We start from the raw sequence: 26,529 nt of genomic DNA, 5'->3' as shown, positions 1-26,529 counted from the left end.
GCAATTTCACCGGATGTTGGCCAGGTGGGACGCTACCGTCCCAACCTGTCCATAAGAAGTTATGGACTTGCCTAGTTAAAGTAAAACATTTTTATTTTTATTTATTTTTTTACATTTACTTGACTTTTAGGTAGCCTAGCCATTATGGTTCAACTCTCCTCTCTGGTAATATTGACAATGAACATAACCACTAGAAAAAAAGGATAAAGTGGAAACAATTTAGTGTCAACATGTTAAGTATCCAGGGATAACATACTGCATTACTATCCTGCCCCTCCTATGAATCAAAACACCTGCCCCTACATTCTCCTGTCTGTCTGAAAGGGGGATACCTAGTCAGTTGTTCAACTGAATGCATTCAACTGAAATGTGTCTTCCGCATTTAACCCAACCCCATTCCCTCCTGTACTCCCTGTTCACCCACGACTGCACGGCCAGGTACGACTCCAACACCATCATTAAGTTTGCTGATGACACAACAGTGGTAGGCTTGATCACCGACAACAATGAGACAGCCTATAGGGAGGTCAGAGACCTGGCAGTGTGGTGCCAGGACAACAACCTCTCCCTCAATGTGAGCAAGTCTAAGGAGATGATTGTGGACTTCAGGAAAAGGAGGGCCGAACCCGCTCCACATCAACGGGGCTGCAGTCGAGCAGGTTGAGAGGTTTAAGTTCCTTGGTGTCCACATCACCAACAAACTATCATGGTCCAAACACACCAAGAAAGTCATGAAGAGGGCATGACAAAACTGTCAAAGACTCCAGTACCCAAAGTCAGACTGTTCTCTCTGCTACTGCATGGCAAACGGTACCGGAGCACCAAGTCTAGGTCAAAAAGGCTCCTTAACATCTGCTACCCACAAGCCATAACACTGCTAAACAATTCATCAAAATGGCCACCAGAATGGCAACCAGCATTGAGAATCACCCCTCCAACCATTGTTTTTACACTTCTGCTACTCCCTGTTTATCTATGCATAGTCACTTTCAGCCCTACCTACATGTACAAATGACCTCGACTCACCTGTACCCCCGCACATTGACTCTATACCTCCTGTGAATAGCCTCATTGTTATTTTATTGTGTTTATTTTTTTTTTAACCTGTAGTAAATATTTTCTCAATTCGAATTAAAACTGCATTGTTGGTTAAGGGCTTGTAAGTCAGCATTTCACGTTAAGGTCTACACCGGTTTGTATTCAATGCATGTGACAAATACAAGTTGATGAGTGAAATCAGGTGTGTCTTCTCTGGAATAACCTCGACCTAACACACGGAACGGGTAGGGGTCCCTGAGGTCTGAGAACAGTACCCACCAGACAGAGACGCAATCGCACATACAATGCATTGCTACTAGCTAGCTCAATAAGCTAACTAAATAACTAGCTAGCTGACTCTAGCTAATGCAAATATGCAGAAACTGAAGACTAACGTACAACACATTGTCAGTTAAAGCCTACATGTATAGATAGAGTCAAGTGTACCTTCAAGGCTTCAGTGTGATTCTCCCAACACCGGCTGCCAAAGCTGCCTCTTGCACGTGCGACCAGTCTACCTTGAGGAAAAAATCTGCATATCTCCAATGAGCAACGTCATGATTCAGAGGTCGGTTTTCCGGTGTGTGTGTGTGTGTGGGGGGGGTTGCTTTCAAAATAAAAGCCCAGCGCAAAGCTTGGACATGTTCCTACACAGTCAAACTATTTCGACGTCTTAAATCTATTTATAGTAGCATTGTCATACGTATTCCATGGAGGGCCTAGTGTCTGCACAGGACAGGATTTGTCAAACCCTGCTCTGGCCAACAGCTGGCAGATACGGGTAGGCTAGTCTACATGATGAGATTAACAGCTGGCAGTCAAGCATCGACCGTCATGTCACTTGTACACTTAAATCACTATTTTACCTTCATAAAGACCCTTGCCATTTACTGGAAAAGAGAATGAAGGTCACCATGCATTTTCCTCACCCTGTGAAGTTCATAATTTATTTAGTCTGTAGCCTAATAAACAGCATGATTCCCCAAGACGTTGTGGTAGGACCACACAACATATCATCGCGTGATGGTTATTATATCAATATTTGCACATAAAGGCGTTTCCACCGCCATTTCTCGCAAAATTATTTTACCGACATGGCACAAAATAGATCCCACCACGTTGAACAAACAAATTATCTGTCAGCATTTATAACATTTTACCCAAACTTCCTGTTTCCATCACAGCTGTCATAATTATTGTTAAATGGTATGATACTCACATAAAAACTATAGATGGAAATGTGGTTATAGACTATGTAGAAATCCAAGTCAAAATCTATTTCAATTTGTTTATTGTGCAGAATCTGAATTTTGTTATCCCACTCTTAAGTCGTCAGGTGACGCAGCAACACCCGTTCCCACACAACCACAAGATGGCAGTTGCGTCAGAAGGCGGATCCATGTGTGGTTTCACCGTGGGTGGGAAAGGAGTTAGGTGCGGTCGAATCAGTGAAGGTAACCTAGGTAACCTGTAGTGGACTTCTGATATTTGTTTGTGTTTCTTCTAACCCGGGCGAGTGGGCGCTCCGTGTCATGCAACTTGGGTAAAGATCTATTTCTTGCTTTGCTCTTAGGAACAGGGAACCATTGAAAGTAGTGATTTCTGGGGTAACGTTAAGTGTGGAGGCGGAGCATTTGAAGTTGAAGATTCCTGGTGTTTGTGATGCCCACCGTTTGACCTGGGGGGAGAGTGTGGTGAAAAAGAGGAGTCACTGTCAGTCTTTTTTAGTTTTGAGTCAGAGTCTTTAGCAACAAGGTCATGTTGGGTTATAGCAGGTATCCTGTTTGAGCTTTTGTGCCGAATCCACTGCGGTGTTTCAGGTGCCACGTTTATGGTCCTGATGCAGCAGTTTGTTGGAGGGAGATTCCAAGATGTGGGAAGAGTGCAGGAGGACATGGGATAGAGGATTGGGTAGTTTCTGTGGATACAGTTGTATGTGTCAACTGCAGAAGTGCCCATGTTGCTGGGGGTTGGAAGTGTCTGGTGCAAGAGGCAGGTTGAGGTGGCTAGAGTCAGAGTAGTGCAGAAGGTGTCGTATGCTGAGGCAGTGAAGAAAGTAGAGGAGGATGGGTCAAGGGTGAGAGTTCCTGAGAGGATCCCTGTGAGTAGTAGATATGTGCCAGCACAGAGGGAAACGAGTGATGTATGCTTCAGTAAGGTTGTCTTCTTAGCAATGGTTATCAACAGTAACGCAGAAGTGGAACATAAATCAGAGAAAATAGATGTTGTGGTGGCATCTGCAGAGAAGTATTTGACTTCAGAAGAGTTACAGGGTGTGTTGAATGGCGGTGACCCATCCTCCCAGGCCGTTGGCAGCAGATAGGGTCAAATTATTGTTATTATTTTTTCCATTAATTTTTATTTTATTTTGTATCACAAAGTATAATGGATGTATATTATAGTCCAGTTGGGGCGGTAATGCAGCATATTGGATGCCAACCGCCGTTAAACTCCATAGAAGAAGAAGGCGGATCCACAACCTGGAAGTTGTGCGTTACGAATGAACGGTTTTCTCTTTAAAACTGTTACATTTCGAAGTAATGTCAAGGATAGTTCTTGAGCCGGTGTGTTAGCATTTCAAAGATAACCGGAGCATTTCTTCCTAACTGTAAAAGCCATACGTGCAGGTAAGAGCCAACAGGTTATAATCGGGGGGGGTTTTGCTGCAGAGACGAAAAACCAGCAGCAAATTGACGTTTACCAGCTAAATGTTAGCATCATCCATTTGTCAGTCTCTCTTTTTTTTCCTTCTTCTTCTTCTTCTTCACATCAAGACAGGTATTGTTATCTAGCATGAATCGTGTTAATGTTCAGATAACTCTACTTGATTCACATCGGGATTGAATTGAACCTTCAACATATTTCACATCGACTGGTTAGCATGTTGGCTAGTTTGGCGCCCCGGGCCAACTGCCCTTTTGGCCGTTAGCTGAGCGAGCCTCTGTCGGAGATCTGGCGCACCGACTGAACTGCCGGTAATGTCCGCCCGGTGTGCCAGTAGCTAGTAGCATACTATAAATACATTAAATCCAGTTGCTAGCAACTGTTTTGACGTGCTGGTTGATAATTATTAACTGGTCTGAGGAAATGTAAAGGGGCTAATAGGGAAAAGGATGTACATGTTTCTAGTATGAATCAGCTTGAGGTCCAGTGGTTGGTAGTAAAAGGCATCATGAGGGTGAAGTAGGCGAAGAAACATGAGCAGAAATGCCCCGCCCAACATTTGGCTGTACTTGATAATTCAGATGAATTTATGTATTTCAAAGTTCATTGTGAAAATAGAGTAATATTGGAGATCATGAATTGATGAGGCTTTGGGTGAAAAAAACCTCTTCTCTGAGGATCGGATTGGTGTTGGTGGTTTCAAGGATATATACTGCATTCGGAAAGTATTCAGACCCCTTGACTTTTTCCACATTGTTACATTAGCCTTAAATCTAAAATGGATTAGTTTTTTCCCCCCCAATCTACACAAATGTATTAAAAAAAATTGAAATATGGAAATATTACATTTACATTTACATAAGTATTCAGACCCTACTCAGTACTTTGTTGAAGCACTTTTGGCAGCAATTACAGCCTCAAGTCTTCTTGGGTATGACACTACAAGCTTGGCACACCTGTATTTGGGGAGTTTCTCCCATTCTTCTCTGCAGATCAAATCAAACTTTATTTGCCACATGTGCACACGTCCACAACAAGTGTAGACTTTACCGTGAAATGAAACTTACAAGCCCTGAACCAACAGTGCAGTTCAAGAAGAAGAAAATATTTACCAAGTAGACTAAAATATAAAGTAACACAAAAAGAATAACAATAACAAGGCTTTGCCAATGTAAATTGTCCAGTGGAAATTTGTATGAATTGTTCAGCAGCCTCATGGCTTGTCGAGGACCCTTTTGGTCCTCGATGTGGCGCTCTGGCACCGCTTGCCGTGCAGTAGCAGAGAAAACAGTCTATAACTTGGGTGACTGGAGTCTCTGACAATTTTATGGGCTTTCCTTTGACACGGCCAAGTATATAGGTCCTGGATATCAGGAAGCTTGGTCCCAGTGATGTACTGGGCCATTCACACTACCCTCTGTAGTGCCTTGCGGTCGGAGGCCAAGCAGTTCCCATACCAGGCAACTGGTCAGGATGCTCTCGATGGTGCAGCTGTAGAACTTTGAGAATCTGAGGGCCCATGCCAAATCTTTTTATCCTCCTGAAGGGAAGAGGAGTTGTCATGCTCTCTTCACGACTGTGTTGGTGTGTTAGGACCATGATAAATCCTTAGGGATGTGGACATCGAGGAACTTGAAGCTCTCGACCTGATCCACTACAGCCCCGTCGATGTGAATTGGGGCGTGTCGACCCTCCGTTTCCTGTAGTCCACGATCAGCTCCTTTGTCTTGGAGACCCTTGAAGTGTTTTTATCAGCTGTGTAAAGTGCATTCATTAGGGTGTGTGTGTGTGAGTCAGAGAGAGTGAGATGTTTGTGAGTGGAAGAGTGCAGCTGGGATCTATGCAGGCTGATAGTTGTGACCTGAGAAAACACTATTGATCTGTAAGGGAATTTACCTGACCTGCTGGACCATCAACTGTCTAGTGTTCTCTCTCACTCACACCACGCTCCCTGGCCTGAGCTGGGTTTGGTTGTCGAGGTCGTTTCTCTCACCACGCTCCCTGGCCTGGGTTTGGTTGTCGAGGTAGTTTCTCTCACCACGCTCCCTGGCCTGGGTTTGGCTGTAGAGGTAGTTTCTCTCACCATGAGAGAAACTACCTGTGAGCTGTGTGGTCAGTGTGTTAGAGCAGTGTGTTAGAGCAGTGTGTTAGAGCAGTGTGTTAGAGCAGTGTGTTAGAGCAGTGTGTTAGAGCAGTGTGTTAGAGCAGTGTGTTAGAGCTGTGTGGTCAGTGTGTTAGAGCAGTGTGTTAGAGCAGTGTGTTAGAGCAGTGTGTTAGAGCAGTGTGTTAGGGCAGTGTGTTAGAGCAGTGTGTGTTAGAGCAGTGTGTGTTAGAGCAGTGTGTGTTAGAGCAGTGTGGGCAGTGTGTTAGAGCAGTGTGTTAGAGCAGTGTGTTAGAGCAGTGTGTTAGAGCAGTGTGTTAGGGCAGTGTGTTAGAGCAGTGTGGGCAGTGTGTTAGAGCAGTGTGGGCAGTGTGTTAGAGCAGTGTGTTAGAGCAGTGTGGTCAGTGTGTTAGAGCAGTGTGTTAGAGCAGTGTGGTCAGTGTGTTAGAGCAGTGTGTTAGAGCAGTGTGGTCAGTGTGTTAGAGCAGTGTGTTAGAGCAGTGTGGTCAGTGTGTTAGAGCAGTGTGGTCAGTGTGTTAGAGCAGTGTGTTAGAGCAGTGTGTTAGAGCAGTGTGGGCAGTGTGTTAGAGCAGTGTGTTAGAGCAGTGTGGTCAGTGTGTTAGAGCAGTGTGTTAGAGCTGTGTGGTCAGTGTGTTAGAGCAGTGTGTTAGAGCAGTGTGGTCAGTGTGTTAGAGCAGTGTGTTAGAGCAGTGTGTTAGAGCAGTGTGGCCAGTGTGTTAGAGCTGTGTGGTCAGTGTGTTAGAGCAGTGTGTTAGAGCAGTGTGTTAGGGCAGTGTGTTAGAGCAGTGTGGTCAGTGTGTTAGAGCAGTGTGTTAGAGCAGTGTGGTCAGTGTGTTAGAGCAGTGTGTTAGAGCAGTGTGGTCAGTGTGTTAGAGCAGTGTGGTCAGTGTGTTAGAGCAGTGTGTTAGAGCAGTGTGGTCAGTGTGTTAGAGCAGTGTGTTATAGCAGTGTGTTAGAGCAGTGTGGGCAGTGTGTTAGAGCAGTGTGGTCAGTGTGTTAGAGCAGTGTGTTAGAGCAGTGTGTTAGAGCAGTGTGGGCAGTGTGTTAGAGCAGTGTGTTAGAGCAGTGTGGTCAGTGTGTTAGAGCAGTGTGTTAGAGCTGTGTGGCCAGTGTGTTAGAGCTGTGTGGTCAGTGTGTTAGAGCAGTGTGTTAGAGCAGTGTGTTAGAGCAGTGTGTTAGAGCAGTGTGTTAGAGTAGTGTGTTAGAGCAGTGTGGCCAGTGTGATAGAGCTGTGTGGTCAGTGTGTTAGCAGTGTGTTAGAGCAGTGTGGCCAGTGTGTTAGAGTAGGTATCCCCCCCCTTTCCGACTGACTAGCTATCCCCCCCTTTCCGACTGACTAGCTATCCGCCCCTTTCCGACTGACTAGCTATCCCCCCCTTTCGGGCTGACTAGCTATCCCCCCTTTCGGGCTGACTAGCTATCCCCCTTTCGGACTGACTAGCTGCCGTCCCCCTTTCCGACTGACTAGCTGCCGTCCCCCTTTCCGACTGACTAGCTATCCCCCTTTCCGACTGACTAGCTGCCGTCCCCCTTTCCGACTGACTAGCTGCCGCCCCCCTTTCCGACTGACTAGCTGCCGTCCCCCTTTCCGACTGACTAGCTGCCGTCCCCCTTTCAGACTGACTAGCTGCCGTCCCCCTTTCCGACTGACTAGCTGCCGTCCCCCTTTCCGACTGACTAGCTGCCGTCCCCCTTTCCGACTGACTAGCTGCCGTCCCCCTTTCCGACTGACTAGCTGCCGTCCCCCTTTCAGACTGACTAGCTGCCGTCCCCCTTTCCGACTGACTAGCTGCCGCCCCCTTTCCGACTGACTAGCTGCCGTCCCCCCTTTCCGACTGACTAGCTGCCGTCCCCCTTTCCGACTGACTAGCTGCCGTCCCCCTTTCCGACTGACTAGCTGCCGTCCCCCTTTCCGACTGACTAGCTGCCGTCCCCCTTTCCGACTGACTAGCTGCCGTCCCCCTTTCCGACTGACTAGCTATCCCCCCTTTCCGACTGACTAGCTGCCGTCCCCCTTTCCGACTGACTAGCTGCCGTCCCCCTTTCCGACTGACTAGCTGCCGTCCCCCTTTCCGACTGACTAGCTGCCGTCCCCCTTTCCGACTGACTAGCTGCCGTCCCCCTTTCCGACTGACTAGCTGCCGTCCCCCTTTCCGACTGACTAGCTGCCGTCCCCCCTTTCCGACTGACTAGCTGCCGTCCCCCTTTCCGACTGACTAGCTGCCGTCCCCCCTTTCCGACTGACTAGCTGCCGTCCCCCCTTTCCGACTGACTAGCTGCCGTCCCCCCTTTCCGACTGACTAGCTGCCGTCCCCCCTTTCCGACTGACTAGCTGCCGTCCCCCCTTTCCGACTGACTAGCTGCCGTCCCCCCTTTCCGACTGACTAGCTGCCGTCCCCCCCTTTCCGACTGACTAGCTGCCGTCCCCCCTTTCCGACTGACTAGGCACAGTGTCATCAATACAATGTTTTTTTTTTCTTTACCAAAAATATTAAAAGTTTTGGTAGTATATTTTTTTACTGCCGGTACTTCCTGAAATGTATCTCAGGTGATTAGGACGATCACGTCTGTATCAGCCCATTTGATAGGGCAATGTTGCTGCTCCACAAGGCTAGTTATTCATTAATAGGGCTGTCTCTGCGTTGTTAGCCTCCCAATCATGATGCACACTTGAATAATACAACAGGCATGTAGGAATGTTAAACTGCTCATTTATCTTCCCAGAACAATGTCCAGTACAGGAAAGGTTTGGGAACCCCTGTTTTAGATCACAAAATAACATTATTTTTCTTATCCTCTCTCCCTCTTCCTCTCCCTCTTCCTCTCCCCCTCTGACAGGTAAGGTTCAGGTTCAGGTGAGTGATGCCTGTAGAGTCCAGCAGTGACTGTCCCCATCTGGAGTGTGTTGGAGAAATCACCAAGGATGAACTGATCCACAAGTCACATGTGAGTCCTGTAGTCCTGTCCCCTTCCATAGACCACCTGTCCTGTAGTCCTGTCCCCTTCCATAGACCACCTGTCCTGTAGTCCTGTCCCCTTCCATAGACCACCTGTCCTGTAGTCCTGTCCCCTTCCATAGACCACCTGTCCTGTAGTCCTGTCCCCTTCCATAGACCACCTGTCCTGTAGTCCTGTCCCCTTCCATAGATCACCTGTCCTGTAGTCCTGTCCCCTTCCATGGTACGTTACAGCCTTATTCTAAAATGGATTACATAATTTTTTCCCCCTCATCAATTGACAAAGCAAAAACAGGTTTAATTTTTTTTGTTCATATTAACACAAGTATTCAGACCCTTTACTCAGTACTTTGTGGAAGCACCTTTGGCAGTGTTTACAGCCTCTCAAGCTCTGTCAGGTTGGATGGGGAGTGTCGGTGCACAGCTATTTTCAGGTCTCTCCAGAGATGTTCGATCGGGTTCAAGTCCGGGCTCTGGCTGGGCCACTCAAAGACATTCAGAGAATTGTCCTGAAGCCACTCCTGCGTTGTCTTGGCTGTGTGCTTAGGGTCGTTGTCCTGTTGGAAGGTGACCCTTCGCCCCAGTCTGAGGTCCTGAGCTCTCTGGAGCAAGTTTTCATCAAGGATCTCTCTGTACTTCGCTCTGTTCATCTTTCCCTCGATCCTGACTAGTCTCCCAGTCCCTGCCGCTGAAAAACATCCCCACAGCAAACTCCCAGCAGGCTGTCATGTTCCTTTTACTGAGGAGTGGCTTCCATCTGGCCACTCTACCATAAAGGCTTGATTGGTGGAGTGCTGCAGAGATGAGTGTTCTTCTAGAAGGTTCTGCCATCTCCACAGAGGAACTCTGGAGCTCTGTCAGAGTGACCATTGGGTTGTTGGTCACCTTCCTGACCAAGGTCCTTCTCCCCCAATTGCTCAGTTTGGCCAGGCGGCCAGCTCTAGAAAGAGTCTTGGTGGTTCCAAACTTCTTCCATTTCAGAATGATGGAGGCCACTGTGTTCTTGGGGACCTTCAATGCTACAGAAATGTTTTGGTACCCTTCCCCAGATCTATGCCTCGACACAATCCCGTCTCGGCGCTCTACAGACAATTCCTTCGACCTCATGGCTTGGTTTTTGCTCTGACATGCACCTGTCAAGTGTGGGACCGTATATAGACAGGTGTGTGCCTTTCCAAATCATGTCCAATCAATTGAATTTATCACAGGTTGGACTCCAATCAAGTTGTAGAAACATCGCTAGGAGGATCAATGGAAACGGGATGCATTTTAGTTCAATTTCGTGTCTCATAGTAAAGGGTCTGAATCCTTAAGTAAATGTTTGTTTTTCTATTTATAAGAAATGTGTAAACATGACTAAACCTGCTTTCACTTTGTCATGGGGTATTGTGTGTAGATGGAGGAAGTGTTTTCATTTCATCCATTTTAGAATAAGACTAATTTAAACAAAATGTGGAAAAAGGGGAAGGGGTCTGAATACTCTCCGAATGCACTGTAAACATAAACACATGGGGTCTGAATACTCTCTGAATGCACTGTAAACATAAACACATGGGGTCATAAACACATGGGGTCTGAATACTCTCTGAATGCACTGTAAACATAAACACATGGGGTCTGAATACTCTCTGAATGTACTGTAAACATAAACACATGGGGTCTGAATACTCTCTGAATGCACTGTAAACATAAACACATGGGGTCTGAATACTCTCTGAATGCACTGTAAACATAAACACAAGGGGTCTGAATACTCTCTGAATGCACTGTAAACATAAACACATGGGGTCTGAATACTCTCTGAATGCACTGTAAACATAAACACATGGGGTCTGAATACTCTCTGAATGCACTGTAAACATAAACACAAGGGGTCTGAATGCACTGTAAATCCGATGTTGTTCACTCGGCTACTATCACATTTTATAGTGGTTAGCTGATAGAAACTAATGAGGCTAGCAAAATGATCTTGATCATTGAGTAGCATTAGCTAGAATATAAACTATTATTTAAATGGCCAAGTCCTGGATGTTTTACAGGAAATGAGAATGTTGTCATTGGAGAACACTGTGCTCTATCATGTTACTGTTCGATAGATGCTGTCTCTCTGGTCACTGAAGCAGTCAGATTATTATACTGTCTCTCTGGTCTGGTCACTTAAACTGGTTGGCTGTTGTGGGGTTGTTTTCTAGGGCCAGTGTCAAGACTGCAAGGTTGGAGGACCAAATCTGTGGGCGTGTCTGGAGGTGAGTGAGCAGTCCCTGGCTTTGTTTGGGACTTTTATTTTGAAAGTTGACTGCCATTTGGCCTTGTATGAATATGGATGTAACAGTTCTGTAGTAATAATCTGTTTTCTCTGTGTGTGTGTGTGTGCAGAACACCTGTGCCTATGTGGGCTGTGGAGAATCTCATGCTGACCATAGCACTGTCCACTCACAGGTGAGTCACCCCTGACCCTTCACCTCCCACACACACCGCTACAGGACTAGATCAATGTTCAGGATAGTGCAGGAGAGAAGTGTTGAAGTGAGAGATGGGAGGAGAAAGAAGTGGTAGAGAGAGTGATGGGGAGGAGAAGGAAGTGGTAGAGAGAGTGATGTGGTAGAGAGAGTGATGTGGTAGAGAGAGTGATGTGGTAGAGAGAGTGATGTGGTAGAGAGAGTGATGTGGAGGAGAAGGATGTGGTAGAGAGAGTGATGTGGTAGAGAGAGTGATGGGGAGGAGAAGGATGTGGTAGAGAGAGTGATGTGGTAGAGAGAGTGATGGGGAGGAGAAGGATGTGGTAGAGAGAGTGATGTGGTAGAGAGAGTGATGGGGAGGAGAAGGATGTGGTAGAGAGAGTGATGGGGAGGAGAAGGAAGTGGGAGAGAGTGATGTGGTAGAGAGAGTGATGTGGTAGAGAGAGTGATGGGGAGGAGAAGGATGTGGTAGAGAGAGTGATGGGGAGGAGAAGGAAGTGGTAGAGAGTGTGGTAGAGAGAGTGATGGGGAGGAGAAGGATGTGGTAGAGAGAGTGATGTGGTAGAGAGAGTGATGGGGAGGAGAAGGAAGTGGTAGAGAGAGTGATGTGGTAGAGAGAGTGATGGGGAGGAGAAGGATGTGGTAGAGAGTGATGGGGAGGAGAAGGAAGTGGTAGACATTTACATTTACATTTAAGTCATTTAGCAGACGCTCTTATCCAGAGCGACTTACAAATTGGTGCATACACCTTATGACATCCAGTGGAACAGCCACTTGCATCAAAATCTTTTTTTGGGGGAAGGGGGGTGAGAAGGATTACTTACCCTATCCTAGGTATTCCTTGAAGAGGTGGGGTTTCAGGTGTCTCCGGAAGGTGGTGATTGACTCCGCTGTCCTGGCGTCGTGAGGGAGTTTGTGGTAGAGAGAGTGATGGGGAGGAGAAGGAAGTGGTAGAGAGTGTGGTAGAGAGAGTGATGGGGAGGAGAAGGAAGTGGTAGAGAGAGTGATGTGGTAGAGAGAGTGATGGGGAGGAGAAGGAAGTGGTAGAGAGAGTGATGTGGTAGAGAGAGTGATGGGGAGGAGAAGGAAGTTTACATACACTTATGTTGGAGTCATTAAAACTTGTTTTCCAACCACTCCACACATTTCTTGTTAACAAACTATAGTTTTGGCAAGTCGGTTAGGACATCTACTTTGTGCATGACAAGTAATTTTTCCAACAACTGTTTACAGACAGATTATTTCACTTATAATTCACTGCATCAGAATTCCAGTGGGTCAGAAGTTTACATACACTAAGTTGACTGTGCCTTTAAACCGCTTGGAAAATTCCAGAAAATGATGTCATGGCGTTAGAAGCTTCTGATAGGCTAATTGACATAATTTGAGTCAATTGGAGGTGTACCTGTGGATGTATTTCAAGGCCAACCTTCAAACTCAGTGCCTCTTTGTTTAACATCATGGGAAAATCAAAAGAAATCAGCCAAGACCACAAGTCTGGTTCATCCTTGGGAGCAATTTCCAAATGCCTGAAGGTACCATGTTCATCTGTACAAACAATAGTACGCAAGTATAAACACCATGGGACCACACAGCCGTCATACCGCTCAGGAAGGAGACACGTTTGTACTTTGGTGCGAAAAGAGCAAGTCAATACCAAAACAACAGCAAAGGACCTTGTGAAGATGCTGGAGGAAACAGGTACAAAAGTATCTATATCTACAGTAAAACGAGTCCTATATCAACATAACCTGAAAGGCCACTCAGCAAGGAAGAAGCCACTGCTCCAAAACCACCGTAAAAAAAGCCAGACTACGGTTTGCAACTGCACACAGGGACAAAGATCGTACTTTTTGGAGAAATGTCCTCTGGTCTGATGAAACAAAAGTAGAACTGTTTGGCCATAACGACCATTGTTATGTTTGGAGGAAAAAGGGGGTGTCTTGCAAGCTGAAGAACACCATCCCAACCGTGAAGCACGGGGGTGGCAGCATCATGTTGTGGGGGTGCTTTGCTGCAGGAGGGACTGGTGCACTTCACAAAATAGATGGCATCATGAGGGAGGAAAATTATGTGGATATATTGACGCAACATCAATCAGGAAGTTAAAGCTTGGTCACAAATGGGTCTTCCAAATGGACAATGACCCCAAGCATACTTCCAAAGTTGTGTCAAAATGGCTTAAGGACAACAAAGTCAAGGTATTGGAGTGGCCATCACAAAGCCCTGATTTCAACCTTTAGAACATTTTGTGGGCGGAACTGAGAATGTGTGTGCGAGCACCTGGTAGTGTGGTGGATGGGGACTACCAGCTCTCTGTAACCTAGAGGGCAACCAGTGGGTCCATCTCCTCTATACCACCCACCTGGTAGTGTGGTGGATGGGACTACCAGCTCTCTGTAACCTAGAGGACAACCAGTGGGTCCATCTCCTCTATACCACCCACCTGGTAGTGTGGTGGATGGGACTACCAGCTCTCTGTAACCGAGAGGGCAACCAGTGGGTCCATCTCCTCTATACCACCCACCTGGTAGTGTGGTGGATGGGACTACCAGCTCTCTGTAACCTAGAGGGCAACCAGTGGGTCCATCTCCTCTATACCACCCACCTGGTAGTGTGGTGGATGGGGACTACCAGCTCTCTGTAACCGAGAGGACAACCAGTGGGTCCATCTCCTCTATACCATGTTTATTGTAGGATGATAATGTCTGTATTTCTAATTACTTTGATTAAGTCCAGATTCCTGCTCTTTAGGCCAAAGGCAGATGACCTCTGACCTTGGATATTCCAGGATGCGGTAGTGAAGGCTTTGTGTTCCATAAAGTGTCCAATGTTGTGTGGTTTGACCTCAGACCAGTAAGTGTGAGCAGAGCTTGCTGAGCATCTGGTACATGCAATTTTCTTGGGCTAGGATAAGAGTGGGGGGTTGGGCCTGTTTTCCTGCTCAAGGTCTGTGAGTGAGGTTAGTGAGGTTAGTGAGGTAGATAATTAACATAAGTGAAATGAACAGGAAACATTACACTCACAGAAGTTCTAAAATAATACACATTTCAAATGTCGTGTGTACATGCATGCATACAGTCATACATACATACATACATACATACATACATACATACATACATACATACATACATACATACATACATACATACATACATACATGCATGCATACATACATACATACATACATACATACATACATACATGCATGCATACTAACTTGCATGCATACATACCAACATGCATACATACCAACATACATACATACATACATACATACATACATACATACATACATGCATACATGCATACATACATGCATGCATGCATACATACATACATGCATACCAACATGCATACCAACATGCATACTAACATACATACATGCATACATACATACATGCATACATACATACATACATACATACATACATACATGCATACATACATACATACATACATACATACATACATACATACATACATACATACATACTAACTTGCATGCATACATACCAACATGCATACATACCAACATGCATACATACATACATGCATGCATACATACATACATGCATGCATGCATGCATGCATGCATGCATGCATGCATACATACATACATACATACATACATACATACATACATACATACATACATACATACATACATACATACATACATACATACATACATACATACATACATACATACATACATACATACATACATACATACATACATACATACATACTAACTTGCATGCATACATACCAACATGCATACATACCAACATGCATACATACATACATACATACATACATACATACATACATGCATGCATGCATGCATGCATGCATACATACCAACATGCATACTAACATGCATACATGCAAACATACATACATGCATACATGCAAGCATACATGCATACATACATACATACATACATACATACATACATACATACATACATACATACATACATACATACATACATACATACATACATACATACATACATACATACATACATAGTGCTGTAACAATGTGCAAATAATGAAGTACAAAGGGGAAAGTAAATAAACAAATGCATTTCTCTCTGTCTCTTTCTCTCTCTCTCACTCACACATATATCAAAGACCAGTCATGTGTTAGTCCTTTCTGTCTGTGTTTTTTTAAGGACATGTGGTACACTGTGAACCCCATGGATGCACCTTGTCCCATGTGCACGACCATCTAGCTAACACTTAGCTGTCCTGGATCATCCATTATTAACACATGTTCCTGTGGGAGCTGGGCTTGATGCACTCCTAAAGCTCTGCTAAACAGTAGAGCAGGAGAGGACCAGACTGGGTGGATTCATCGCTGTCGCCCGGCTCTGCTGTCAACACTGAACACTAATGCAGACACATGAATAATGAAACAAGTGACTGACTCGTCTACGGCTGTCTGTCCGGACAGCTCTGAGTTAATAATGACAATAATAAGTTATATTTGTTTTATAACAGAGACATATAACCTGTATTACACCTCCTATAAACCCTTATAACCCCTTCGTAACATGTTTATAACCTTTATAACCCCTTCGTAACATGTTTATAACCTTTATAACCCCTTCGTAACATGTTTCTAACCTTTATAACCCCTTCGTAACATGTTTCTAACCCCTCTCTCTATAACAGGAGACTGGGCACAACCTGACAGTGAACCTGACCACTCTGAGGGTGTGGTGTTATGCCTGTGGGAAAGAGGTGTTCCTGGAGCGTAAACTGGGCCCTCACTGCCCTGTCCCCAGCACCAAGACCCTCGCTTCACCTCTCACCAACAACACACAGGTAGTAATGTTACCATCTGGGATAAATATGGATTGATTCCTGAATCTCAAACCACAAATGAAGTTCCCTGTGGATAAATACAGTTGTCTATATCTAAGGCCTAAACAAACGTCCACAACCCTAACCAATCCACTCTATAGATGATTATTTATTTTGAGACCACGTTGAAAAGTAAATAATTATTCAGTTATTTCATGTTTTCTTTCACTATGAAATGCTGTCAAAGCACTGAGGCATTCTGCTGTTGTCAATTCCTCATGTTACTTTTAATGTTGTCTAGATGAGCATGGTTCTAGATAGGGTTCTAGATGATGATGGTTCTGATAGGGGTCTAGATGAGGATGGTTCTGATAGGGGTCTAGATGAGGATGGTTCTGATAGGGGTCTAGATGAGGATGGTTCTGATAGGGGTCTAGATGAGGATGGTTCTGATAGGGGTCTAGATGAGGATGGTTCTGATAGGGGTCTAGATGAGGATGGTTCTGATAGGGTTCTAGATGAGGATGGTTCTGATAGGGGTCTAGATGAGGATGGTTCTGATACGGGTCTAGATGAGGATGGTTCTGATACGGGTCTAGATGAGGATGGTTCTGATACGGGTCTAGATGAGGATGGTTCTGATACGGGTCTAGATGAGGATGGTTCTGATACGGGTCTAGATGAGGATGGTTCTGATACGGGTCTAGATGAGGATGGTTCTGATAGGGGTCTAGATGAGGATGGTTCTGATAGGGGTCTAGATGAGGATGGTTCTGATAGGGGTCTAGATGAGGATGGTTCTGATAGGGGTCTAGATGAGGATGGTTCTGATAGGGGTCTAGATGAGGATGGTTCTGATAGGGGTCTAGATGAGGATGGTTCTGATAGGGGTCTAGATGAGGATGGTTCTGATAGGGGTCTAGATGAGGATGGTTCTGATAGGGGTCTAGATGAGGATGGTTTTGATACGGGTCTAGATGAGGATGGTTTTGATACGGGTCTAGATGAGGATGGTTCTGATACGGGTCTAGATGAGGATGGTTCTGATAGGGGTCTAGATGAGGATGGTTCTGATGAGGGTCTAGATGAGGATGGTTCTGATGAGGGTCTAGATGAGGATGGTTCTGATGGGGGTCTAGATGAGGATGGTTCTGATGGGGGTCTAGATGAGGATGGTTCTGATGGGGGTCTAGATGAGGATGGTTCTGATGGGGGTCTAGATGAGGATGGTTCTGATGGGGGTCTAGATGAGGATGGTTCTGATGGGGGTCTAGATGAGGATGGTTCTGATGGGGGTCTAGATGAGGATGGTTCTGATGGGGGTCTAGATGAGGATGGTTCTGATGGGGGTCTAGATGAGGATGGTTCTGATAGGGGTCTAGATGAGGATGGTTCTAGATGAGGATGGTTCTGATAGGGTTCTAGATGAGCATGGTTCTGATAGGGTTCTAGATGAGCATGGTTCTGATAGGGTTCTAGATGAGCATGGTTCTGATAGGGTTCTAGATGAGCATGGTTCTGATAGGGTTCTAGATGAGGATGGTTCTGATAGGATTCTAGATGAGGATGGTTCTAGATGAGGATGGTTCTGATAGGGTTCTAGATGAGCATGGTTCTGATAGGGTTCTAGATGAGCATGGTTCTGATACGGGTCTAGATGAGGATGGTTCTGATACGGGTCTAGATGAGGATGGTTCTGATACGGGTCTAGATGAGGATGGTTCTGATACGGGTCTAGATGAGGATGGTTCTGATAGGGGTCTAGATGAGGATGGTTCTGATAGGGGTCTAGATGAGGATGGTTCTGATAGGGGTCTAGATGAGGATGGTTCTGATAGGGGTCTAGATGAGGATGGTTCTGATAGGGGTCTAGATGAGGATGGTTCTGATAGGGGTCTAGATGAGGATGGTTCTGATAGGGGTCTAGATGAGGATGGTTCTGATAGGGGTCTAGATGAGGATGGTTCTGATAGGGGTCTAGATGAGGATGGTTTTGATACGGGTCTAGATGAGGATGGTTTTGATACGGGTCTAGATGAGGATGGTTCTGATACGGGTCTAGATGAGGATGGTTCTGATAGGGGTCTAGATGAGGATGGTTCTGATGGGGGTCTAGATGAGGATGGTTCTGATGGGGGTCTAGATGAGGATGGTTCTGATGGGGGTCTAGATGAGCATGGTTCTGATAGGGGGTCTAGATGAGGATGGTTCTGATGGGGGTCTAGATGAGGATGGTTCTGATGGGGGTCTAGATGAGGATGGTTCTGATGGGGGTCTAGATGAGGATGGTTCTGATGGGGGTCTAGATGAGGATGGTTCTGATGGGGGTCTAGATGAGGATGGTTCTGATGGGGGTCTAGATGAGGATGGTTCTGATAGGGGTCTAGATGAGGATGGTTCTGATAGGGGTCTAGATGAGGATGGTTCTAGACGAGGATGGTTCTGATAGGGTTCTAGATGAGGATGGTTCTGATAGGGTTCTAGATGAGCATGGTTCTGATAGGGTTCTAGATGAGCATGGTTCTGATAGGGTTCTAGATGAGCATGGTTCTGATAGGGTTCTAGATGAGGATGGTTCTGATAGGATTCTAGATGAGGATGGTTCTAGATGAGGATGGTTCTGATAGGGTTCTAGATGAGCATGGTTCTGATAGGGTTCTAGATGAGCATGGTTCTGATAGGGTTCTAGATGAGCATGGTTCTGATAGGGTTCTAGATGAGGATGGTTTTGATACGGGTCTAGATGAGGATGGTTTTGATACGGGTCTAGATGAGGATGGTTCTGATACGGGTCTAGATGAGGATGGTTCTGATACGGGTCTAGATGAGGATGGTTCTGATACGGGTCTAGATGAGGATGGTTCTGATAGGGGTCTAGATGAGGATGGTTCTGATAGGGGTCTAGATGAGGATGGTTTTGATGGGTCTAGATGAGGATGGTTTTGATACGGGTCTAGATGAGGATGGTTCTGATACGGGTCTAGATGAGGATGGTTCTGATAGGGGTCTAGATGAGGATGGTTCTGATAGGGGTCTAGATGAGGATGGTTCTGATGAGGGTCTAGATGAGGATGGTTCTGATGGGGGTCTAGATGAGGATGGTTCTGATGGGGGTCTAGATGAGGATGGTTCTGATGGGGGTCTAGATGAGGATGGTTCTGATGGGGGTCTAGATGAGGATGGTTCTGATGGGGGTCTAGATGAGGATGGTTCTGATGGGGTCTAGATGAGGATGGTTCTGATGGGGTCTAGATGAGGATGGTTCTGATGGGGGTCTAGATGAGGATGGTTCTGATGGGGGTCTAGATGAGGATGGTTCTGATGGGGGTCTAGATGAGGATGGTTCTGATGGGGGTCTAGATGAGGATGGTTCTGATGGGGGTCTAGATGAGGATGGTTCTAGATGAGGATGGTTCTGATAGGGTTCTAGATGAGCATGGTTCTGATAGGGTTCTAGATGAGGATGGTTCTGATAGGATTCTAGATGAGGATGGTTCTAGATGAGGATGGTTCCGATAGGGTTCTAGATGAGCATGGTTCTGATAGGGTTCTAGATGAGCATGGTTCTGATAGGGCTAGATGGCATGGTTCTGATAGGGTTCTAGATGAGCATGGTTCTGATAGGGTTCTAGATGAGCATGGTTCTGATAGGGTTCTAGATGAGGATGGTTCTAGATGAGGATGGTTCTGATAGGGTTCTAGATGAGCATGGTTCTGATAGGGTTTCTAGATGAGGATGGTTCTGATAGGGTTTCTAGATGAGGATGGTTCTAGATGAGGATGGTTATGATAGGGTTTTAGATGAGCATGGTTCTGCTAGGGTTCTAGATGAGGATGGTTCTAGATGAGGATGGTTCTGGTAGGGTTCTAGATGAGGATGGTTCTGATAGGGTTCTAGATGAGGATGGTTCTAGACGAGGATGGTTCTGGTAGGGTTCTAGATGAGGATGGTTCTGATAGGGTTCTAGATGAGGATGGTTCTAGATGAGGATGGTTCTGATAGGGTTCTAGATGAGCATGGTTCTAGATGAGGATGGTTCTGATAGGGTTCTAGATGAGCATGGTTCTGATAGGGTTTTAGATGAGCATGGTTCTGCTAGGGTTCTAGATAGGGTTCTAGATGAGGATGGTTTTAGACGAGGATGGTTCTGGTAGGGTTCTAGATGAGGATGGTTCTGATAGGGTTCTAGACGAGGATGGTTCTAGACGAGGATGGTTCTGGTAGGGTTCTAGATGAGGATGGTTCTAGATGAGGATGGTTCTGATAGGGTTCTAGATGAGCATGGTTCTGCTAGGGTTCTAGATAGGGTTCTAGATGAGGATGGTTCTAGACGAGGATGGTTCTGATAGGGTTCTAGATGAGGATGGTTCTAGACGAGGATGGTTCTGATAGGGTTCTAGATGAGGATGGTTCTGATACGGGTCTAGATGAGGATGGTTCTGTACGGGTCTAGATGAGGATGGTTCTGATACGGGTCTAGATGAGGATGGTTCTGATAGGGTTCTAGATGAGGATGGTTCTGATACGGGTCTAGATGAGGATGGTTCTGATAGGGTTCTAGATGAGGATGGTTCTGATACGGGTCTAGATGAGGATGGTTCTGATGGGGGTCTAGATGAGGATGGTTCTGATAGGGGTCTAGATGAGGATGGTTCTGATAGGGGTCTAGATGAGGATGGTTCTGATAGGGGTCTAGATGAGGATGGTTCTGATAGGGGTCTAGATGAGGATGGTTCTGATAGGGGTCTAGATGAGGATGGTTCTGATAGGGGTCTAGATGAGGATGGTTCTGATAGGGTCTAGATGAGGATGGTTCTGATAGGGGTCTAGATGAGGATGGTTTTGATACGGGTCTAGATGAGGATGGTTTTGATACGGGTCTAGATGAGGATGGTTCTGATACGGGTCTAGATGAGGATGGTTCTGATGAGGGTCTAGATGAGGATGGTTCTGATGAGGGTCTAGATGAGGATGGTTCTGATGAGGGTCTAGATGAGGATGGTTCTGATGGGGGTCTAGATGAGGATGGTTCTGATGGGGTCTAGATGAGGATGGTTCTGATGGGGGTCTAGATGAGGATGGTTCTGATGGGGGTCTAGATGAGGATGGTTCTTCTAGATGAGGATGGTTCTGATGGGGGTCTAGATGAGGATGGTTCTGATGGGGGTCTAGATGAGGATGGTTCTGATAGGGGTCTAGATGAGGATGGTTCTAGATGAGGATGGTTCTGATAGGGTTCTAGATGAGATGGTTCTGATAGGGTTCTAGATGAGCATGGTTCTGATAGGGTTCTAGATGAGCATGGTTCTGATAGGGTTCTAGATGAGCATGGTTCTGATAGGGTTCTAGATGAGCATGGTTCTGATAGGATTCTAGATGAGGATGGTTCTAGATGAGGATGGTTCTGATAGGGTTCTAGATGAGCATGGTTCTGATAGGGTTCTAGATGAGCATGGTTCTGATACGGGTCTAGATGAGGATGGTTCTGATACGGGTCTAGATGAGGATGGTTCTGATACGGGTCTAGATGAGGATGGTTCTGATACGGGTCTAGATGAGGATGGTTCTGATAGGGGTCTAGATGAGGATGGTTCTGATAGGGGTCTAGATGAGGATGGTTCTGATAGGGGTCTAGATGAGGATGGTTCTGATAGGGGTCTAGATGAGGATGGTTCTGATAGGGGTCTAGATGAGGATGGTTCTGATAGGGGTCTAGATGAGGATGGTTCTGATAGGGGTCTAGATGAGGATGGTTCTGATAGGGGTCTAGATGAGGATGGTTCTGATAGGGGTCTAGATGAGGATGGTTTTGATACGGGTCTAGATGAGGATGGTTTTGATACGGGTCTAGTTGAGGATGGTTCTGATAGGGGTCTAGATGAGCATGGTTCTGATAGGGGTCTAGATGAGGATGGTTCTGATGGGGGTCTAGATGAGGATGGTTCTGATGGGGGTCTAGATGAGGATGGTTCTGATGGGGGTCTAGATGAGGATGGTTCTGATGGGGGTCTAGATGAGGATGGTTCTGATGGGGGTCTAGATGAGGATGGTTCTGATGGGGGTCTAGATGAGGATGGTTCTGATGGGGGTCTAGATGAGGATGGTTCTGATGGGGGTCTAGATGAGGATGGTTCTGATGGGGGTCTAGATGAGGATGGTTCTGATGGGGGTCTAGATGAGGATGGTTCTGATAGGGGTCTAGATGAGGATGGTTCTGATAGGGGTCTAGATGAGGATGGTTCTAGATGAGGATGGTTCTGATAGGGTTCTAGATGAGGATGGTTCTGATAGGGTTCTAGATGAGCATGGTTCTGATAGGGTTCTAGATGAGCATGGTTCTGATAGGGTTCTAGATGAGCATGGTTCTGATAGGGTTCTAGATGAGGATGGTTCTGATAGGATTCTAGATGAGGATGGTTCTAGATGAGGATGGTTCTGATAGGGTTCTAGATGAGCATGGTTCTGATAGGGTTCTAGATGAGCATGGTTCTGATAGGGTTCTAGATGAGCATGGTTCTGATAGGGTTCTAGATGAGGATGGTTTTGATACGGGTCTAGATGAGGATGGTTTTGATACGGGTCTAGATGAGGATGGTTCTGATACGGGTCTAGATGAGGATGGTTCTGATACGGGTCTAGATGAGGATGGTTCTGATACGGGTCTAGATGAGGATGGTTCTGATAGGGGTCTAGATGAGGATGGTTCTGATAGGGGTCTAGATGAGGATGGTTTTGATACGGGTCTAGATGAGGATGGTTTTGATACGGGTCTAGATGAGGATGGTTCTGATACGGGTCTAGATGAGGATGGTTCTGATAGGGGTCTAGATGAGGATGGTTCTGATAGGGGTCTAGATGAGGATGGTTCTGATGAGGGTCTAGATGAGGATGGTTCTGATGGGGGTCTAGATGAGGATGGTTCTGATGGGGGTCTAGATGAGGATGGTTCTGATGGGGGTCTAGATGAGGATGGTTCTGATGGGGGTCTAGATGAGGATGGTTCTGATGGGGGTCTAGATGAGGATGGTTCTGATGGGGTCTAGATGAGGATGGTTCTGATGGGGTCTAGATGAGGATGGTTCTGATGGGGGTCTAGATGAGGATGGTTCTGATGGGGGTCTAGATGAGGATGGTTCTGATGGGGGTCTAGATGAGGATGGTTCTGATGGGGGTCTAGATGAGGATGGTTCTGATAGGGGTCTAGATGAGGATGGTTCTAGATGAGGATGGTTCTGATAGGGTTCTAGATGAGCATGGTTCTGATAGGGTTCTAGATGAGGATGGTTCTGATAGGATTCTAGATGAGGATGGTTCTAGATGAGGATGGTTCCGATAGGGTTCTAGATGAGCATGGTTCTGATAGGGTTCTAGATGAGGATGGTTCTGATAGGGTCTAGATGAGGATGGTTTTGATAGGGTTCTAGATGAGGATGGTTTTGATACGGGTCTAGATGAGGATGGTTCTGATACGGGTCTAGATGAGGATGGTTCTGATAGGGGTCTAGATGAGGATGGTTCTGATGGGGGTCTAGATGAGGATGGTTCTGATAGGGGTCTAGATGAGGATGGTTCTGATGGGGGTCTAGATGAGGATGGTTCTGATGGGGGTCTAGATGAGGATGGTTCTGATGGGGGTCTAGATGAGGATGGTTCTGATGGGGGTCTAGATGAGGATGGTTCTGATGGGGTCTAGATGAGGATGGTTCTGATGGGGGTCTAGATGAGGATGGTTCTGATGGGGTCTAGATGAGGATGGTTCTGATGGGGGTCTAGATGAGGATGGTTCTGATGGGGGTCTAGATGAGGATGGTTCTGATAGGGGTCTAGATGAGGATGGTTCTGATAGGGTTCTAGATGAGGATGGTTCTAGATGAGGATGGTTCTGATAGGGTTCTAGATGAGGATGGTTCTGATAGGGTTCTAGATGAGGATGGTTCTGATAGGGGTCTAGATGAGGATGGTTTTGATACGGGTCTAGATGAGGATGGTTTTGATACGGGTCTAGATGAGGATGGTTCTGATACGGGTCTAGATGAGGATGGTTCTGATAGGGGTCTAGATGAGGATGGTTCTGATAGGGGTCTAGATGAGGATGGTTCTGATGAGGGTCTAGATGAGGATGGTTCTGATGGGGTCTAGATGAGGATGGTTCTGATGGGGGTCTAGATGAGGATGGTTCTGATGGGGGTCTAGATGAGGATGGTTCTGATGGGGGTCTAGATGAGGATGGTTCTGATGGGGGTCTAGATGAGGATGGTTCTGATGGGGTCTAGATGAGGATGGTTCTGATGGGGGTCTAGATGAGGATGGTTCTGATGGGGGTCTAGATGAGGATGGTTCTGATGGGGGTCTAGATGAGGATGGTTCTGATGGGGGTCTAGATGAGGATGGTTCTGATGGGGGTCTAGATGAGGATGGTTCTGATAGGGGTCTAGATGAGGATGGTTCTAGATGAGGATGGTTCTGATAGGGTTCTAGATGAGCATGGTTCTGATAGGGTTCTAGATGAGGATGGTTCTGATAGGATTCTAGATGAGGATGGTTCTAGATGAGGATGGTTCCGATAGGGTTCTAGATGAGCATGGTTCTGATAGGGTTCTAGATGAGGATGGTTCTGATAGGGGTCTAGATGAGGATGGTTTTGATACGGGTCTAGATGAGGATGGTTTTGATACGGGTCTAGATGAGGATGGTTCTGATACGGGTCTAGATGAGGATGGTTCTGATAGGGGTCTAGATGAGGATGGTTCTGATGGGGGTCTAGATGAGGATGGTTCTGATGGGGGTCTAGATGAGGATGGTTCTGATGGGGGTCTAGATGAGGATGGTTCTGATGGGGGTCTAGATGAGGATGGTTCTGATGGGGGTCTAGATGAGGATGGTTCTGATGGGGGTCTAGATGAGGATGGTTCTGATGGGGGTCTAGATGAGGATGGTTCTGATGGGGGTCTAGATGAGGATGGTTCTGATGGGGGTCTAGATGAGGATGGTTCTGATGGGGTCTAGATGAGGATGGTTCTGATGGGGGTCTAGATGAGGATGGTTCTGATAGGGGTCTAGATGAGGATGGTTCTGATAGGGGTCTAGATGAGGATGGTTCTAGATGAGGATGGTTCTGATAGGGTTCTAGATGAGGATGGTTCTGATAGGGTTCTAGATGAGCATGGTTCTGATAGGGTTCTAGATGAGCATGGTTCTGATAGGGTTCTAGATGAGCATGGTTCTGATAGGGTTCTAGATGAGGATGGTTCTGATAGGATTCTAGATGAGGATGGTTCTAGATGAGGATGGTTCTGATAGGGTTCTAGATGAGCATGGTTCTGATAGGGTTCTAGATGAGCATGGTTCTGATAGGGTTCTAGATGAGCATGGTTCTGATAGGGTTCTAGATGAGGATGGTTTTGATACGGGTCTAGATGAGGATGGTTTTGATACGGGTCTAGATGAGGATGGTTCTGATACGGGTCTAGATGAGGATGGTTCTGATACGGGTCTAGATGAGGATGGTTCTGGGGTCTAGATGAGGATGGTTCTGATAGGGGTCTAGATGAGGATGGTTCTGATAGGGGTCTAGATGAGGATGGTTTTGATACGGGTCTAGATGAGGATGGTTTTGATACGGGTCTAGATGAGGATGGTTCTGATACGGGTCTAGATGAGGATGGTTCTGATAGGGGTCTAGATGAGGATGGTTCTGATAGGGGTCTAGATGAGGATGGTTCTGATGAGGGTCTAGATGAGGATGGTTCTGATGGGGGTCTAGATGAGGATGGTTCTGATGGGGTCTAGATGAGGATGGTTCTGATGGGGGTCTAGATGAGGATGGTTCTGATGGGGGTCTAGATGAGGATGGTTCTGATGGGGGTCTAGATGAGGATGGTTCTGATGGGGTCTAGATGAGGATGGTTCTGATGGGGGTCTAGATGAGGATGGTTCTGATGGGGGTCTAGATGAGGATGGTTCTGATGGGGGTCTAGATGAGGATGGTTCTGATGGGGGTCTAGATGAGGATGGTTCTGATGGGGGTCTAGATGAGGATGGTTCTAGATGAGGATGGTTCTGATAGGGTTCTAGATGAGCATGGTTCTGATAGGGTTCTAGATGAGGATGGTTCTGATAGGATTCTAGATGAGGATGGTTCTAGATGAGGATGGTTCGATAGGGTTCTAGATGAGCATGGTTCTGATAGGGTTCTAGATGAGCATGGTTCTGATAGGGTTCTAGATGAGCATGGTTCTGATAGGGTTCTAGATGAGCATGGTTCTGATAGGTTCTAGATGAGCATGGTTCTGATAGGGTTCTAGATGAGGATGGTTCTAGATGAGGATGGTTCTGATAGGGTTCTAGATGAGCATGGTTCTGATAGGGTTTCTAGATGAGGATGGTTCTGATAGGGTTTCTAGATGAGGATGGTTCTAGATGAGGATGGTTATGATAGGGTTTTAGATGAGCATGGTTCTGCTAGGGTTC

General features: G+C 46.2%; 2 protein-coding genes across 7 annotated transcripts in view; one reads left to right on the top strand and one right to left on the bottom strand.

The window, feature by feature from the left end:
- The window catches only part of miga1 (mitoguardin 1), a 28,226-nt gene extending 25,828 nt beyond the window's left edge, over nucleotides 1–2,398 (bottom strand). Inside the window, exon 1 of one of the 2 annotated variants that reach the window (XM_052475867.1) lies at nucleotides 2,258–2,398. The gene's annotated coding sequence lies outside the window, so the exon portion shown is untranslated. Of the gene's footprint in view, nucleotides 1–1,485; nucleotides 1,636–2,257 lie in introns of those variants that run through there. The other variant, XM_052475866.1, reaches the window with a different exon arrangement.
- usp33 (ubiquitin specific peptidase 33) overlaps nucleotides 1,484–26,529 on the top strand; it is a 99,506-nt gene continuing 74,460 nt past the window's right edge. The window contains exons 1-5 of one of the 5 annotated variants that reach the window (XM_052475863.1): nucleotides 1,484–1,606; nucleotides 8,663–8,770; nucleotides 10,974–11,027; nucleotides 11,158–11,220; nucleotides 15,927–16,079. In XM_052475863.1, coding sequence (XP_052331823.1) covers nucleotides 8,687–8,770; nucleotides 10,974–11,027; nucleotides 11,158–11,220; nucleotides 15,927–16,079 — 354 coding nt within the window. In that variant the 5' untranslated portion in view covers nucleotides 1,484–1,606; nucleotides 8,663–8,686. Of the gene's footprint in view, nucleotides 1,607–2,406; nucleotides 2,493–2,561; nucleotides 2,582–3,480; nucleotides 3,666–5,567; nucleotides 5,727–8,662; nucleotides 8,771–10,973; nucleotides 11,028–11,157; nucleotides 11,221–15,926; nucleotides 16,080–26,529 lie in introns of those variants that run through there. The other 4 variants (XM_052475862.1, XM_052475865.1, XM_052475861.1 and 1 more) reach the window with 4 other exon arrangements.

The sequence above is a fragment of the Oncorhynchus keta genome, chromosome 23, assembly GCF_023373465.1.
Source record: "Oncorhynchus keta strain PuntledgeMale-10-30-2019 chromosome 23, Oket_V2, whole genome shotgun sequence".
Lineage (NCBI taxonomy): Eukaryota > Metazoa > Chordata > Actinopteri > Salmoniformes > Salmonidae > Oncorhynchus > Oncorhynchus keta.
This window is presented reverse-complemented; position numbering and strand designations above follow the sequence as displayed.